The sequence below is a fragment of the Danaus plexippus genome, chromosome Z (genome assembly GCF_018135715.1).
Source record: "Danaus plexippus chromosome Z, MEX_DaPlex, whole genome shotgun sequence".
Taxonomy (NCBI): domain Eukaryota; kingdom Metazoa; phylum Arthropoda; class Insecta; order Lepidoptera; family Nymphalidae; genus Danaus; species Danaus plexippus.
In genome coordinates this window covers 2783922-2802888 of record NC_083559.1, presented here as the reverse complement: position 1 = coordinate 2802888, position 18967 = coordinate 2783922, and the positions used below count along the sequence as shown (strand labels likewise).

Sequence of the window (18967 nt, the reverse complement as noted above, 5' to 3'; positions counted from 1 at the left end):
TTGCCTTTTTAGCTTCTTTTTTCATATTATAATAAATAATATATATATAAATAATATATATATATATATATATATTATAACTGAATAATTAAAAAAATGAGTCATTACATATGTTACTCTTATTATCATATTAGTAGTTAATGTTACCTAATCACGTATACAATTATATTCTGTATTAGAAAAGTTAAGAATTCTATGTATTAGAATTACTTTAGTAATAAATTTTTTTTTTGGAGAAAGTTATGGCGCAAAAAGATAAAGTTTCCTACATTTTTAAAAAGTAGTTTACATCATTTTCGAGTGAATTTTTTTGGGTGAGTACATAAGAACAAAAGAGCGCGAGACATTCACGTCTTGTACAAGTTAGGGCGCTAAAATCCGACCGAATACTTTTGCCTAATATTCGGCTATTCGTTCAGGAGGCTCGACGAATTTTCCGTATTCACTGTACTCTCTAATATACCATTCTTATTAATATTTAACATACTATGCAAGCGTAGATATTATAATTATATATAAGCCTCATCAGAACCCAATGGCTATCTCTGTTGACAAACTCTTTCATAGTATGCATCGAGTTCAGTATCCAATTTATAATGAACATAAAAGCAACACAATAAATTTCTTTGCATAATTTACTTTAAGATAGAACATAAAATAAAAATCTTATATGCAGTCATTCTCACTTTTAATAGTAATATTATCGTTAAAAGTTTCAAACATTAACAGTCTGTAATAGAATAAATGTTAAAGAATTTGCGGTAACTATAACATATTCATGAATCAAACATAAACAATACATTATTACAGTGAGTGTACATTTATACAATGTCATAAATACTTTAATGCACATAGACAGGAATATACCTACAGATAATAATATTGTACGAGGCTATAGAAGAGTCAGGACTAAAGAGTTGGCGACAACAATGACCAGTGAACAATGTACAATAATTCAAATTCCTCATCTAAAGGTATCTGTATGTAAACAAAAGATATCTTTTGATATTTACTTGAATTAAGGTATTCAAGCGTTTCTAATGTAAGTTTTAATTTTGGAAGACAAAACACAACGGAATAAATAAGATTGAGTTAGCTTCATTACAATAAATCAAGAGCTTTTAATAAAGACCGTGTAGTTTTGTTACTGAAACTAAACCATTATTATATGGTCTACACTGTTGTAATCTTTAATTTAATTTACTTAAATAAGAGATGTTCCTAAATAAAATGGCCGTGACGTCGTTACTTATTAATAACTAATATATGTCTATACACAGAGTGTTATCCTTGATCTCTTATTAAAGTTATTCACAATAATGTTTACTATATGATTTACCTAACTGAATATAATAGTATTTTTAAATACAACCACATTAATCTACGTAGGCAACGAACTTTAAAGACACTCACGTCCTTTTAACTATCAAATATAGTTTTAGTTGTCTTCTTGGCAGTCAGAAAAACTAAACTCGCAAAGAATGTAAATACATCTCTAGCCTTTTATTTTACTTAAAGTAGTTAATGAGTTAATTGATACAATACTTATTCTAAGGAAAAGTGTTCTGAGTTCCACTTACAGAATAAGAGCCAGAAATTCCTTAAATGAAACTAGTATTATTCGGATATACTACGCGGATTTTATTATTTAAAAACTACATAATCCCGACGTTTCGGTTACTTTGCAGCAACCGTGATCACGGGCAGACGAGGTGTGAATGTCTGTCAGTTGGTCCTTGTTATTTATCATCTACCGCCATCGATTTCTTAATCTTCTGGAAATTCCTTTCTTGAAGTATTCAAAGGCAAATCGTATTTGAATTACTACAAAAAAATAGTTCAAAAAACAGAATTAATGTTAAGCATTTAATAAAAGAATTTAGCGGGTTTAAATCATAAAACATAAAAATGCTTATATAACAGGGTCGTGCACGGTGGTTTGAGGTAGGATAAGCAGACTATGTTTGAAAAATTTACCAATTTTCACCATAATTTCCTCCTCTAAAACTTTGATAATATTCCCGCATAAAGTTACAGAAGTCGCATCAGAACTGACATCTATATATTTTACAAATCCATCAACTACCTCTTAATTATAAGAGTCCTTAAAACGATTACGAGCTGTAGTCACCTCTTTATGAAAATTATTTAAATCGCAATATCCAGTCGTGATCCAAACATTATTATTATTACTATTATTATTTGAAACAACAAACAAGGAAAACACAATAACTTATTTGTGTGTACACAACCTGCTAGGTAATTATAACTATCATAATATTTTTTATTAAAACGCATAACATTACCTTTTTTTAGTAAAACCTAACCAGGTCACACACCTTCCCTTTGTAACTATTTTAATTTTATCATCAAACGACAACATTAAAAATGTACTCGTAATTAATTTCCACCTAGCTCAACTCGTAAATATTTTTTCCATAATTTGTTAATAAATTCACTCATTAGCTAATTAAAATTCATTCACTTGCGTTTAGAAAGACAATAACAACAAAATGGCGGGAAAACTTTTAGAACAGAATACTAACAAAATAAATGGTCCCTTTTCATTCGACAGTTTCTATGATTTTTAAAAAAGCAGTGCCTCTCGGAACCTAAAACATGCATAGTTTTTGCACACACATGCAAACATTTTCTACATACAACACGAGATTTGTATGTAGTCCTTGGGATTATTTGTATGAAAAATATGCACCAAGTAGTTAGTACAACGTATGCCTACGGCCGTTCTGGCTGCATGGAGATGCTAGCAGTTAACAGCGGCCGATCGACAATGATTCGTTTTCTGTTTATAGATGGCACTTTTAACAATTTTACCAAATCATGAATCAAATGACATTAAATGTCTGTAAGCATTGTTATTTCTTAACGTATGATTAAAGGATGTAAGTCAGAATTAAACAATGTAGGTTTAGTTGTTTATATGGGTAGGGTAAGCAGTGCTTATTTGCATCTATGGTCTGCACGCCACTCTCATATATATTATATACTTATATAATATATATCGGTTGTTTTGGGAATCTGCCAAAGCTGCATTTGACATGAATAAAAAGTGTCTTCTAAATTTCAATTATATTTTATATGATAGTTAAAAGAATAATTATTGTTTACCTTACGTCTTAATACAAAGACCAGACGTTTGGCTGTCTCCAGGGATAAAGTGTGCTGGAGCATGTCTCTGTAAAATCCTTTTTTTTTTACAGTTTATATATATTTTTGTCGTCTTGAATGTTCTGAATTTTACTTCACCCATGCTTAATAAATATAGATGCATTTGATTATTTATTGAACGATATCTTCATTACAACAACTCCACCTGTATAAAGTTAAGAAGGAAAGGGTGACGAAAAAGAAGATTATTTCTTAGTTTACTGATTATCTGTACCTGTTCCCCAGAATAGAAAAAAAAATTGATCAAATTTAAAACATACAACGTATTAAAACGACACAAATTTGTTGAGCGTTGTTGTGGCAACATTCTCTTCCGATTGACCTGGAAATTATTACGTGTAGCGTCGTTCTAACAAGAGAAGTATTTATATTATCAGACATAACATTCGCTTATTTACTCATGTAAAGAATATTCAAAATAGTTAAGGTGTAAACATTTGTTGAGAGCGAATAACACATGCTACGTTTAAAATACAACACAATTTATATTAACTAACAAACGGACTGTTTCATTTCTAACTTGAATATATTACTAATTTTTTAACTTCAATAGTATGAAAATTATATTTTAAAGTCAAAACATTTTATCAAATAGTTATCAACTGCTTCATCACTTAGTGAAATCTTCGCTATGTTAAAATCTACCCACTGTTTAATTAGCATTTTGATCGTTAGGAAAAACCGTAAATTTTTTTTTTTTTAAATCTACTGACATAGAAGATATTCTCAAATAACTTTACGACTGGTAGTTTCTACGAAGATTTAATAATTAGAGTAGTTTCGTCATTCTGTATAAAATAATATACAATACATTTCACTCCTCTATTCAGAACAGTCATATTAAACACCTTTAGCTATCTTCAAGCTCACTGCGAGAAGAATTGAGTTTTAGCAGAGCTTTCGGTATATAAGATAGAATTGTCACTTCCCGTTATTAAAACGAACGTTAATAGCAGATATAGTCAGCGTTTGACAGCCGTTTTACATAAAACGAATGTTGCCATTTATTTTTATATGTAAAGACATATTTTAAAAGAAAAGATAAAGATATTGGAAAAAAATTGCGACAAACAAAATCGAAATAAAAAATAGAAATAGCTTCTTCAAATGTTATGCCCAAGTATTTAGTTTTTCTTTTTTATTCTTTAAGATAAATCTTATAATACTTTGAGCGTCTAACTTTTTTTTTTTGATAGATTTATTTTTAATCAGTTATATATATATATCTTATTTTTCTTATTTTTTTTCTGATATCTTTATCTTTCCTTTGAATATATTAAACACTTATATGAATGTCTAATGAATTAAAAATAAACAGCTGAAATCATTTGGCTTTGATAAATATGCGAGACGATCACCAAAGGGATGAATAGATCGAATACTTAGACTGGGGACTTTAGGACTTGAGACGAATTGCATTTAAATAAGTTAAAATATTGCAAATGTATATAAGTTATTGGAATCCGTTGAAATATTTAGATTATGTGATATAATATAGAATATTAAACTGCTCGTGAAACAATTTTATATATGAAATGTATTACATCAGATTTCTATGTAACATACTTGGATTATGTAACCGTTTCTAAACGGATGGGAAGTCTATAAATATCGCTAAATACTAAACCAAAAATGTGATATTTATCAATAGGCTTTGTAAACTAGCCCCACGGGTACGACACGCGATCGACGCGTGGCACGATTTAACTAAAATCTTCCCGCCCGTTTCATTTAAACTGTATCCATCCGTGAAGTTACATATTAAATAGTCTATATGAATCACCTGACTTACATTGACGAGCGTAATCAGTTGAATAACTCGGACTTTAATGATGATAATATATTACATGTAATTTAAATCTAAAAGTTTTTCATTAAATGCTTAAAACAATTTGTCGTTCGAAATCAATCTCTCTAAGCTCTGGTAGTTTCGATATGACTACTATAAAGGTAATAAGGGTTAGTGTGTTGAAAACTACTTTAAGTTTGCATTATTTGACACTGGAATGTACTGTTTCATATAGCTGAGATTCTATTGTCATATAACTATATTCTCGCACTTCGACCATCTACTTTCTAATTTCATTAAATTTAATTTCTGTCATATTATTCGATACTGTAATAGTCCACTTAACTTTCGGTCAGTGACATAAATTCAAAAACGCCGTTCATTTATCGTGTTATTTAAAAACGTTTACGGATCTTAGCCGTCTCGTTGACGCAGAATTTCATATATAAGTCTTAACGCCGCTAATTCTTTAAAAATCGTTGCTTAATACAGCGGTAATCTATGACTTACAGAGCTGACGTGTCACGTCTCCCCCCGTTTATGTCCACGCCCCACAGATCGCACGATGATTTAATGTTTCCATTCCAGTTCACTTTTATTTGTGTTTAATGAGGGCTCGTTGGTCTTTTGTTATTGTCTTTGTTTCCAAGCTTACATACGTTGTTCAGAACTCTTTGAATGCATTATTTTTGAGCTTTTTCGCTTTAAATTTTATTTATGTTTTACTTATGTGAAAGTGAAAAACTTAAACGGTGGTTTAAAAAAAAATTATAACTTGAAATAATTATTCCGATCAATAGGATTATGAAAAAAATTATAATTAATTGAAGCTATCACAAACATTTCTGTGAGATTTTAATTAAAATTGAGTTGTTTATTTCAAAACAGCTTACTTTCGTACTTGCAAGCCATCGCTGCCTTTTAAATCCGTCATCCAGACTCCCTGTTCCACAAGACACAGAATTTTATAGAAGCTGTCTACATAACATATACCTCTCACATAGCTCCCTCTCAGAGACACGGTTCTCACATCTAACTAAAGCTGATTGACGGTATTTTGTTCATACTTGCCACTCTTGAAAGACTCTTACGATATAAAACATTTCAATTGTATAAAAATACAGGAAAAAAACATAACGAATAATGTATTAGAATGTATTTTTACAAAATATTAAGCCACGTCAATTAAGTAGGTATTCATTCCTCTAATAATCTTTATTCTATGATCTGTGTAAAAACACATCCCCATGTTTACGGTAGGGGAAAGCTGGTCCCTTTTCGTATAAGATTTTGAACGTGCAAACGAATTTGAACTTTATATTCAGTTAATAAAGATTAAAAACAATTGCACTGACGAAGATCATCGACGCCGGCACGTGTGTAGCACAGCCTTTATTGACGGAGATTGTACCCAAAGGCAAATTAAATTCCACCTGATCTCAAAACTTTAAGATCTCAATAATATTAAAAAAAAAAAAACTGTTCTTCACAACTTATTTCCTACATTCGTAATAACTCTCTTAAATACTATACCCATTTATCCAGAAAAACTTCCAATAATATTCCAATTAAGCTCAAATAATTTATTATATCGGATAAAATTAAATACAATTTTATAACTGCAAATTTTTTTGTTTTTCAATTTTTCAATTAAGCCATTGCGTTCCCAATTTCTATATTGTTGCATATTGCTAGCTCTGAAAAATCTAATAAAACTGGCTGTAGTTAAGAATCGAGATTTTGCAGAGTCATAACGAAAATTGAAAACTTCCGAACCAATCGAGCTCTTCCATCTGAATAGCTATCTGCCGCCACATCAATGAAACCATTGTGATAACAAATTTATATTACCATGTTACAAAATCGAGCCCGTAAAATCAATTTATGCTATACATGCATGTATACACAAACGGTAAACAAGCTGGGTGGAACAAACAAACAAATATATCTAAAGTTTTTCCCGAATATCCATATATTAAATAGAGTTTTAAAATGTTTACTCGAATTACATGTAATATTAACTGGTGTTTAAATAGCGTGAAACACGAAAAACATAGCAAATTATTGAATATTATATTCATTTCTCGTTTACAAACACGTTGAAGCAATTTAAGCCTTAGATGCTTTTGTTATTATTATTTTGCGATAAATAAAAAAAATCCTGGCTTATAATAGTATTAAAAAAAAACGACAATCCCTAAACAGCAAAATAAAGAAAATGTTGATAGGGCACTGACGTATTTTAAAATGATAACATTACAATACCATCAATAGTCGTCAGGTGACAAAAAATTGCTATCCTTTCGAAAAAACGAAACCGATTAAAGCCCGTGGTAATTGTATTTGTATTGCCAAACGTATTTCCTCTGGTAATGTCCCTGTTCAGCCAGCGTACGTGAAGTGGCTCCAGCGGACACAATGCCAAAACTCACGCAGAGCCATTGAATCATTGTGATAAATGAAAACACAATAATAATTCCTATGAAATTTTCAAGATCCATTCTCAAATGGATGCGGCAATATTACGGTTACCTAACATAATTTATTCAAACAGTGTAGGTACGTCTAATGTCTGAGATATCGAAATGTATTAAGATCTTAATATTTATTTGGTGGTATATAAAACAAACACCATACAATATTATTTGAGGCATTTAAATTAATTTACTTATTTCCCCGTTATCTACTATATTGTCATTGTTCAGTACGAGTTAGATACTGTAATTCCTACCTACCTACCACATCCATAATTCGAACATCCACTGTTTACATGACGGATGGTGCAAGTACTTTCAATAGCAGAATTGGCCCACTTGAACCACAATACCATACCCACCGAGATACCTCTCCAGCCAGCCGCATTTTATTCTTTTTAAAGCGAATACACCTAACTCTATATTAAAAAGGGATGCCTCAATATCATCCGACCCCAGGATTGGTTGCATATAAGCAAAATAAAAGCAATAGGGTATTAGTACTCTCAATATTTACTGTACTGCGTTTCACCGTTGTTTATTGTATTGAAACTGGTAGTTTGAATAATTTAAAATATTATTAAATTTCGTTTCATCTCAGTCTTGCTTGATACCTTGAATTGCATAACAATTTTATTGTTAGTGTTCGCCATTTTGTAAAACGAATGTTTTGACTAGCTTTTGTTTTGTGTTTTTTTTTTTATCACAGTGATGTCAACGTCCTACAAAAATGCTAACGATCCGGTTGATCCTACAGTTTAAAATGAACTTTATACGGTTAAAGCCACAATGTGTAATATATATACATATAATTTTAAATACTTTATATAAATCAAAAATTTCTTTTTCCACATTGTCTTTAATAAGACATTGCAGCATTATTTTTACTTTTGAGGTATCAATAAACAATTGTACGTCCTCTATATTTTTCACATTGATATGTTAAAAAAAATAAATCACTTCCCACATTTAAATTGACCATGTCAACGAAATTACGAAATTTTATTAAACAATTAAAAATGTCGCGCCGTAAATCGTTCACAATAAAACATTTCACAAACCGGCGCTTCTCAAATATTTAAACAAAAACAATACCAGCAACGAAGTTCTGTTCTTGAAAGGAAAATACTCGCATTTATTTTACGTTACTGTATCCCAAATTGTTGATATTAAGATATGGTCACTATATAAAATCAAGTATACATCACTAAACTAGCATTAAAATAATACAAAAAAAAAATACATTTATATATATTTACATATTATTTTATGTGTATGTAACATTACAAGATCTGCGTAAATATGTCACACATAAAGTCGAAGTTAAATGTCTGAAGCGTCAAAGTTAGTGACATAGTGTTTGCGAACGCCTAAAGCGACCAGCATTTAACGTAAATCTCGAAGCGCGTGTGACGATGTTATAAAACTCAACTCCTAAGTCTTAGGACACGTGCGATTACTCTTAGAAACGGCGGTTTCTTACGAATAATCCAAATATGGTTCCGATTGTGCTAAAGGCGCCGATTTTTTTCCGACGAGTGAAAAAAAAAAGACACAATTTGTTGGTGCCGTTTCGGCAGCAAAATATCGCTCCTCCGAACTGTATAATAGGTAGGTTGGGTTAGACTGGGGTAGGCGGGGCGGTTCGTTCACCAACAGCTCATTGGCGGGAGCACGGAAGGGGGCCTCGGTCGGCTTCATCCGCCAGGAGTCTCTTGATCCATTGCCCATTGTGAATTCGACTGGCGCACGGTGCGCCTCCGTGTCGTGATCGTGATCGTCTTATATGAAAAAAATGCTTGAGTTTTACACTAACATTAACTCAGGATTGATGCCTGAGAGCATGCAGCCTCCCCTGTCCTGCGCCGGAAGAACAGGTCAGTAAAATATTTTATGCAAAAGCTGTAGCGAATATTATTAACTTGTTAACGAACTGTTACAGTTGTGTCACAGGCGAATAAATTAAGTATATATATATACTAAATCAATTAAAAATTAAATGACATCGTTTCTCAATAAAAAAAAAATTGTGCTTAAATTAAAAAAGTTATGTATGCTACAAATAATTTAGAGCTTGAACACGACATAGGCCAAATTCGACTCGAGGATAATAATTATATTAAAATTTACGAAAATATTATTTATGTTTAATTAAATAATAAGTAACATCTCTCAGTTACATCGTGTTTTGATTTATTTTAACAAAATTTTCAAAAGTTTCAACATCAGTTTGTATTTTATAATAATTAGTACAATTAAATATTAGAGTGGATACAAAACATGCTCTTTAACATTTATTTCGTATTCAAATTAAGTTTCAAAAATATTTAACTATCAATAATATTATTGTAACATTCATTTAATCAATTAATTGAAAAAATATTTGTCAGTAGATGTTATAAAACATATATGTATGAATGAATGAAGAAAAATTTATCGTAATAAATGTGACCGGTTGAATGATTATAATTAAAAAAAAATCTTTTATATAAATATATAATATAAATATTATTATTTTATTAAAGAACGGAGATACTTGTAATAATCAGAGCCGGTATCGATCGGTGGTGATAACGAGTAATCTAACACACATCTACCTACAGACAGGCGTATCTCACCTTATATATATACATTGTTTATATATAAACTTAACAAAAACTAGCAGTTTAAATAACTATTGCAATTTATCAATAACATTTCAAAGATGAAAGGAATAGTTGGAAACAAATACAAACAAAAGTTTTAAGAATATTATACAAAAATTTTAGCTATTTATCCCTGCATTACATGACGTGTGGTTAGTTTTAGGACATACAGCCAGGTAGGTTATATTATTTACATTATATTATTTAGCCAGCTTTAGAAAAAATGTTTTATTCGAATAGCAGAAGAATATATATGAATTTATTTATTTATTGGAAGTGAACAACACATGTCTCTATTCCTATGAAATTATAACCAGAAAATAATGGCCATCTCATCGTTATCAGTCTATACTTGCCTCCTTTGCGACTCGATATAATAAAAAAATATAAAAATATCTCATATTTCGAAAGTCAAAGCTTTTGCTTTACATTTTCATTACTTTAATAACGTCTAGGTTGAGTGGGAAAAAATTACACGCGGCTGTAAACAGCACCAACCATCGCTAAGGTGACGAAATAGAAAAAAGCACAATTTAGCTTAAAATAATGTAAGTAAAAATAACTTAACATATTTCAAAAATTTCATAAAATGAAATACGCAAAGGAGTAAGCTTCGTTAAAATCGCGTGAACATTAAAAATAAATTTCCTTCATTCGATATTTACATTTCAATATAAAAACTATTTTCACTGGCGTATAAATAAAACTTTAACGAGTCATGAAATACTTTACTGAAATATTTGAATGAAACTATATTAAATAATTTAATGGCAACGTAAGTTTTTTTTTATTATAATACGATATAAATACATCAGAAGAATATATTTTTTGTATCACGTTACATTCTCTATTAATTTAAAAAGCGTTTGATTGTATTATATTGTAGTTTTATATGACGTATAGTTTAGATGTCATTTGTCAAAAAATATCTACATATCGCGTGTGACCAAATGAAAATGGAATTCAAATATTCAAAGTTTCCAGCGAATAAAAACGTTGACATTTACAAAATATTCCAGGATCGCAGTATGAGTGAAACCATAGCTTTTAAAAAAAATCAAATTCAAAGATGGACAACTTCGAACGCTCTTCTCTTTAAATATAAACTGTCAGTGGGCAAGCATATATTAGATAACCATTTACAAGGCTGCCAATATGTTAAAAAGAAATGCCAAACCACGATTAATTGTTAAGAAATATACAACATAAAAGAAACAAACGTAATTCCTTTAAAACACTTAATTAATATTTTTATGAACATTTTAGTTTATACGAAACGTTTGAGTTAAAACGACGCATAGTCTGCTTAGTTGCTTTACTTTTATTAATATAAAATTAATTTCATTGGCCATGCGAACTCTACAAAATGGTTCAGATTTTTATATATATAGAGTATATAATACGATTTTATTGTAAAAAAATCGATGGTTTTATATTTTTTAACTAAAATCGGCGTCTATAGCAAAGAGTAGTTATACTCAATTGTTATGAAAATTTCTATAAATAATGTTGGCATCCATTACTATTTCAGTAATATATACGGCTTACAGAGGCGTAGGCTTATTTATTCTAAAGTTAAAACCGCAGTCTTAGCTTAGATGTACATATACATACATCTATTGACTTAATTTTTAAACTTCCAAACCAGATAACAAAAAGCTAATCAATAATTGGACAAAAAAAAAACATGGTTTGCTAACTATGTAATAATTTAATTTTTAATTAATCATAAACAAACGTTACCTTTAAGAAGAAATATAGCTGATATAGAAATTAGACATAGGTGCGATAGATTAAAATAAACACAACGATAACAAATAACGTGATTAAAATACTTAAAATAAAATAAATTATAATCGTATGAATTTCATTATCAAATACAATTTTAGAACCGCCATGTTGGATTGCCTTTTGACAGACCGATAGCGTAATCTAACCATGCAAATTAACGATCCAAACATTATCAATTAAATAATAACAAAAAGTGACGCTTCAATAGGTATTTAGTAATTATTTCAAACTTAGATTTTTTTTTTATTTCATCATAAAACACTTATACTGACATTAATTTAGAGCAATTCTTGTATATGCACCGTGTATGTCTCATATTTACGATTTTTTAAATGTAAGACTCTGTACCTACTTAAAGTTATCAACAAAATTGACAATAATAATTAGTCTTAACACTACAATTTTATACAATTTAAATTCATTCTATTGTATAGATATATGTAATTCAAAATCGTTAATATATTTACTAACAGTAAATTTTCGACATTTTATTAAAACTCTCCGACTGTAGTGAGCATAGCTTTAATATTGTCATATAGGTTTTGTAACGATATTTATACGTTGAAAATCCCGTATTACAAAACATTATATTTTAACAATGTTCTTTTTAACGTGATTTTATTGCCTAACTTATATAATATGTTAAATGTGGATCTCCGATAATATGCTCCGGATGTATGCACCTCAGGCCGGGTGTCCGCACGGGTTAATTTGTGTCATTTTACGGAATAAATAAAAATGTAGGAGACATAATAAAATTTATTAATAATTTTATTTTTAATTCTGACTCGCTTTTTCAAAGCACACAATTAATCTTTTCCAATTTTTCCTAATAACAAAGAGGACAACAGCGCCGATATAGATGGTTTATTGTGAAGTAATAATGTAGCAAACATTTCTTTTCTAAAATTAATGAAACAGTGTAAAGCAGAAAAATTGGTTCCTAAAAATGCAGGCAATATTTTGCATATTCTGCCTTAGTGTAGAATAACAAAGATCCTGTTTGCTTTTAATTAAAAAGACAGGGGTAGAGCTAAAATGCTTTAAACAAAGTGGAAGTTATGAGTTCATTTGTTTATAAAAATCGTGCTATTGAATTGTATATGAAAAGTTTTTATGTTAAAAATATAGTTTTTTTTACTTTTGAAGAAAAAAAGTTTTTCAATTAATAGATTAAATAATAAATAAATCATATTCATATCTAGGTTATTAATAGATATTATAGAATATTGTAATTGTAATGTCGTGGTGGCCTGGAGGTTAAAGGACCGCCTCTCTTGCGTGAGGGCGCGGGTTCGAAACCTGGCAAGTACCAATGTGATTTTTCATAGTCATATGTACTTTCTAATAGTATTTAGACACCACTGACGGACGGTGAAGGAAAACATCGTGAGGAAACCTGGTCTTATAATTTCAAATTATAAGTTTGAAATCGCCAACCCGTCTTGAGCAAGCGTGGCGATTAATGCTCAAACCTTCTCCATGCGAGAAGAGGCTTATGCTCAGCAGTGGGCTTCCGATAGGCTGATGATGATGATGATGATGATGAATATTGTAAAAATTTAACTGACAACGATTTCAGAATGAGCCATAATAAAAAAAAACTGAATGCAAAGCTATATATCTCATTGAAATCTGAAGACGTTTTTTACTGCGAAAAGGATTTTTTTAAAGGATTTTTAAAACGAATATAAAACGAAACTAAACGGAAATAAATAAAATGGGGATTACTGATTCTATTTTAAAAATAACCAGTTTACATGTGTTAAAATATATATTTTTAACCCTTACATTAAATTACTTTTATTTAAATGTTTTTTGTTTGTTTCATTCTATTAAATATGACATAACCGCGAAGTCTTCGCACAGATAATAAATTATAAAACTGTATCAGTTGAACAGATGACAAAATATGACAGAATAATAATAAATATGTTTTTGTTTTATGAGGCATACGTTCATCAGAATTCTTAAGAACAGTAGGTATTACATAGTTGTATTTTTGCTGACAACCAAAAATATGAATCTGGACAAATGAAAAAATATAGTCCGAAATAACTTTATTAATTTATTCATTCGCTAATATAAACACGATTCATGATACATAGAATGTTTTATTGACAAAAAGGTACAATATGGATTTAGGCAAAAGGAAATATAGAAATATATAGATTAAAACACTATTTCATTTATATTAATGCAAATATTGCCTGCAGGTTGTTCAAAATGATTAATGGTTATAGTGCTTGTTGCGGTTTTGAAAACATCATTTTATATATATATATATCTTATTGATTCTCTATACCGAAATCATCATTTACAAAATTATAGTATAGGAATATTTTAAAATAAAATAAATTAAGACTGTAAAAACGAAAACTTTGTTGTTTTTTTAGTTTGTATTTTATATAATGAATTTACAAATCGTTATACATAATGTGTCAAAAAAACAGGTGAAAAAACAATAAAAATTTACGGTAGACAAACAAATATTTTTCTATTTGTCAGCCTTCTCCTTTACTCATTACCGCGACTCTATCTACTCTATCAAGTAATTTTCATCATCAAAGTACCTAAAACATACAGTTTTCATTCCTTTTTCATAATTCTTTAGTTAGTATTTATAAATTTAATATATTGTTTCACAGTTCCAGTACAGTATTTGATTTATTTGCGTTAGAAATATTTTCGAATCACACAAAAGCGTGCATACAGTAATCCGACATGATTACCAACTGATTGATTCCTTTAAGTAAAAAAAAAAAAATGGAAAATCTGAAGCACATTAAACATTTAGCAGACTGATTTCCGTGAACCAATGTTATTCAAATTAAATTTACTATATAAAACCTAACGGTTTATATTTGACAATAATCAATTGATTATTTCAAGTTCAATAGTTTAATCAAACATTGAGGAATCTTCGAACACGACGCGGAGTTTCATATTATGTTTGTCAAGACCAGGGTAGTGTGTAATGTTTATATTGAAAACTAGCTTTTTCCCGTGGTTCCGTCCGCGTCAACATTAGAGCTGTTCTCTGCCACTACAAGCGCTCAAACCGAACTGCACTTCATGGTTCCAGCCTTGTTATTTTGGTATCGATATCGGGATAAATTGTAGTCTATGTACTTCTCCAGGGTTTCATCTATATCTATACCAAAACTCATCAAAATCGGTTCAGTGGTTTAGGCTTGAAAACGTAACAAAGAGGCAGACAGAGTTACTTTCACATATCTAATATTAATAGCTAGGCTATTTTAGATCTTAATTGAAATTAAGTGATTCGATGATTTTAACGACAATTATGTGCCCAATGAAATTCTAAAAACTAATATTAGGTAAAGTATGTTGATAAAACTTTTTGGCAAATAATTCGTTATTACGTACCAATTCTAAACGTCTTATACTCGACATAACTTCTAAACGAAATGTCCCCTTGGGATGAAACAAAAAATATTTTACATCTACATAAACGCCCTTGATGTCATTATGATTAATTTGGATAAGGATCAACAATATTGTTATTATTATACGATAAACATTAAACGTAGCTTCTCTCTTAAGAGTATTTAATATTTTTTTTGAAAAAAAGCGTTTTTTGTGACTAATATGATATTTATATATGTGCTCTCGCTGAAATTTTTCGTGAGCTTAGTGGGAACTACAAACTCGTAGAACATTATTTTGTTTCATTTTCAATAGTTTTTGCGCCGCACGTTTTCGTTTTTAGCTAGTTTTGTAACCCAAGGTGTTTTTACACCTTTTTTATTCTTATGAATCTCTAAATTATTTGAAAATAAAATATAGCCTATAGCCTCCCTCGATAAATGTACTATCCAACACTGGAAGCATTTTTCTAATCAGACTTGTAGTTCTTGAGATTAGCGGGTTCAAACAAACAAACTCTGCAGCTTTATATTAATATAGATTACAATGTATTTTTAAAACATTTTACATATAAAAAAAAAGAATTACTTTGTGTACTTCTGTATTCAAAGTGTTTACCAAGTTCTACTTTTTTTATTACAAAGGGAAACAAAAGTGTTCACTTCAAATATAAATATTATGATAAAATTTATTTTTATTATTACACTCCAAACTGATGCGTTAACGGACCCGAATGTTTCGAATATACAGACCTGCTTATTAATTATATGACTGCTATCTATCTAGAGCCGTCGATTTTATCATCTTTATGATCAAAAGTTATAATGAAATAAATGTTTCTTAACAGCTTTAATATTTTTCTTTTTGTGTTGATTACTGTTATCAAATCACTACACAAGACTACAGAAACAATGGTGTTCTCCAACACGAGCCAGTTTTACGCAGACATTTTGTTTTCGGGTTGATCTCGTGACCCTAGTGACCCGACACGCCCCTCAGCCACATCCCCACCTTTAAGGAGCATGTTGAGACGCCGAATACTTTCAGAGCCATTCCGTCTCTGACTATACTTATCTATGCTTGTACGTCAACTTAAGACGCGATCGTGGTGTTTTGCCTCCACTAAAATTCGATAATGGCACGATTGTCTTATCCAGTCTACATTTTTTTATGTTTCATACTTTTTAAGTAACAGTGAAAGTATATTAATTTGTATTTTGGAATAAGAAGGAAATTTTTAAATGGCGATTTGTTTCTACTGTATACTGGCGATTGCGATTGATGTAAATGTTATTTATTTTGAATGAATGATCCAAATGTTATTATTTTTTTATGTTTTAAATTATATTTATTATATTACTCAAATAATCTTTAAGTTATATTTTATTGTATATAACTCCCATCTAAGTATAAGCTCGTAGGATGGGGCCTTATCACATGCTACTAATTATAGATATATCATCTACAGAGCTCAGTGCCAGTATCAAGAGGGAGAAGATTGTGGAGATATGCGAGGGATGTGGTCAGAAGATTCAGGACCGCTACTTGATGCGAGTAGGCGATTTATCTTGGCACGAACACTGCCTGAGTTGCTGCGTCTGCGGCTGTCCCCTTGCCCATACATGTTACACTAGAAATGCGAAACTATATTGCAAACCAGATTATGACAGGTAATATTATATTCAAAAACATTTATTTTATATAAACACTGTAATCAGTCAAATGTAAATGCTTTGCGAATATGCTCGCGCGCTAACAGCGATCGGCGAAGCGAAGTAAATTTGCGTCGCAAGGATAGCTGTATCATTGTTATGTTTGTCACAGATTATTCGGCGTCAAGTGTACTCGCTGCGGAGACAGATTGCTACCCCAGGAGATGGTCATGAGAGCGCAGCAGTACGTCTTTCACATTCAATGCTTTGTTTGTGTCATGTGCTGCCAACCTCTGCAAAAAGGCGAACAATATGTCATCAGGGCTGGACAGATATTTTGCAGACAAGACTTTGAGAAAGAAATGTATCTGATGCAACATGCCGAAGATGATATGATAATAGATGATTCGGAGCGGCCTCGTGACGGAAGGAGGGGACCAAAACGCCCCAGAACCATACTAACATCAGCTCAGCGACGGCAATTCAAAGCTTCTTTTGAAGTAAGCCCGAAACCGTGCCGCAAAGTACGAGAAGCTTTAGCTAAAGACACGGGATTGAGTGTGAGAGTGGTCCAGGTGTGGTTCCAGAATCAGAGAGCTAAAATGAAAAAGATACAACGCAAGGCGAAACAAGAAGGTGATAAAAATAATGACAAGGACAAAGACAAAGATGAAAAGAGTATAAAACAAGAGTCGCCCTCCAGTGAACACGGGAATTATCTTGGCTTGGACAACTCTTATTCAGCTTCTAGTCAACCACTCAACCCGAATTTGCCATATTCTCCTGATGGTACGTATAGTTGCAGTTGTAATAATGTGACACGTTCGATTCATATTTCCAGACTATCTCTTATACTTATTTTATTTTCGTAGACTATCCAGCTCACTCCGGAGACAGCTTCTGCAGTTCGGATATTTCTCTTGATGGGAGTAATTTCGATCAACTTGATGAAGGTACTTCTGATACCATGAGCCTACAGAACTTGGAGGTACCTCACCTTCCTCATCATGGGAACCATTCGTCACACGAGCCCCTAAATCTTGGCACAGGGGCTGTTGTCAACCCCATCGATAAGTTATATCTAATGCAAAATTCATATTTTAGTACAGATCATTGATTTAATGCCCAGGGCGCTGTCGAGCCCGTGAATAGTGTTCGACAGCGCCCTTATCCTAAAGACTTTAATCGTTGTACTTCAACAAGAACTAGTCAAACAACGACCGTAACCACCAGAAACTCCCCCTTTTCGTATTATAATTCATATTCTACTCTGTAAAATAAAAAAAAAATCCAACTGCAGTGTGAAAGTGACAAATATTAAATAGCCAAAAGGCGACTGAGGACGTGACGGGAACTTTTAAAAGAAACTGAATCAACTTTGTAAAATAAGTTTGTGTTGAAAAATGTTACGAACTGTAAAATTAGATAAATTAGATATAAAATAGACGAATACCTAATACATCGATATGTGTTATGATATACATTCTGTGTACGTACGTCAGTAGAGAGAAAGCATCCAGTGTAACAGCCAATGCATTAACAAAATCCAAATGCAACCAAGTTTTGTAGAAGTAACTATTAAATGTACATAGACCCGGTCGATCTGTGCGTAAAATTTCAGCAACGTAAAAGCACATGACGAACAAACAGCACCGTTTACTTGTAAAGTTGGAGAATATAGTGAAGAATATAATTATTGTACATAAAAGTCATAGAGTAAGTTAGTTACCTTTTAAATAATATAGTTACCAAGTATATTACAATAAATATAAGCTTTTATTTTATTAATTGCTTGTATAAAATATGGACTCCTATTAAAATGTAATAAATTTCTAAACATCACAAACAAAATGACTATTTAGACAAGTAAAAGAGTCATCAATTATAATTTAATATAAGTAGCATACATTAAGTTAAATAATATCAAATATTACGTGTCTATAATAAATTTCATTAAAAAATCAAAACCAAATTACTGTAATGCGATTAAGATTCTTGTAAAAAAAAAAAATTATGATTGTAAATAGCTCCACTATA

General features: G+C 30.7%; 1 protein-coding gene across 1 annotated transcript; it reads left to right on the top strand.

The window, feature by feature from the left end:
* Positions 1 to 9163: 9163 nt before the first annotated feature.
* On the top strand, positions 9164 to 18572 carry LOC116777533 (LIM homeobox transcription factor 1-beta). Its single transcript, XM_032671142.2, has 4 exons — positions 9164 to 9329; positions 16747 to 16948; positions 17103 to 17719; positions 17803 to 18572. Exons 1-4 carry the CDS (start codon positions 9239 to 9241, stop codon positions 18045 to 18047), a joined length of 1155 nt encoding a protein of 384 aa, XP_032527033.1. The 5' UTR covers positions 9164 to 9238; the 3' UTR covers positions 18048 to 18572.
* Positions 18573 to 18967: the final 395 nt, after the last annotated feature.

Excerpts from the sequence above, each read along its gene's own strand:
- LOC116777533 (XM_032671142.2), top strand. The coding sequence starts at position 9,239 with ATGAAAAAAATGCTTGAGTTTTACACTAACATTAACTCAGGATTGATG. Across the intron at positions 9,330-16,746 it reads GTCCTGCGCCGGAAGAACAG|AGCTCAGTGCCAGTATCAAG; the intron begins GTCAGTAAAATA and ends TATCATCTACAG. Across the intron at positions 17,720-17,802 it reads TTTGCCATATTCTCCTGATG|ACTATCCAGCTCACTCCGGA; the intron begins GTACGTATAGTT and ends TTATTTTCGTAG.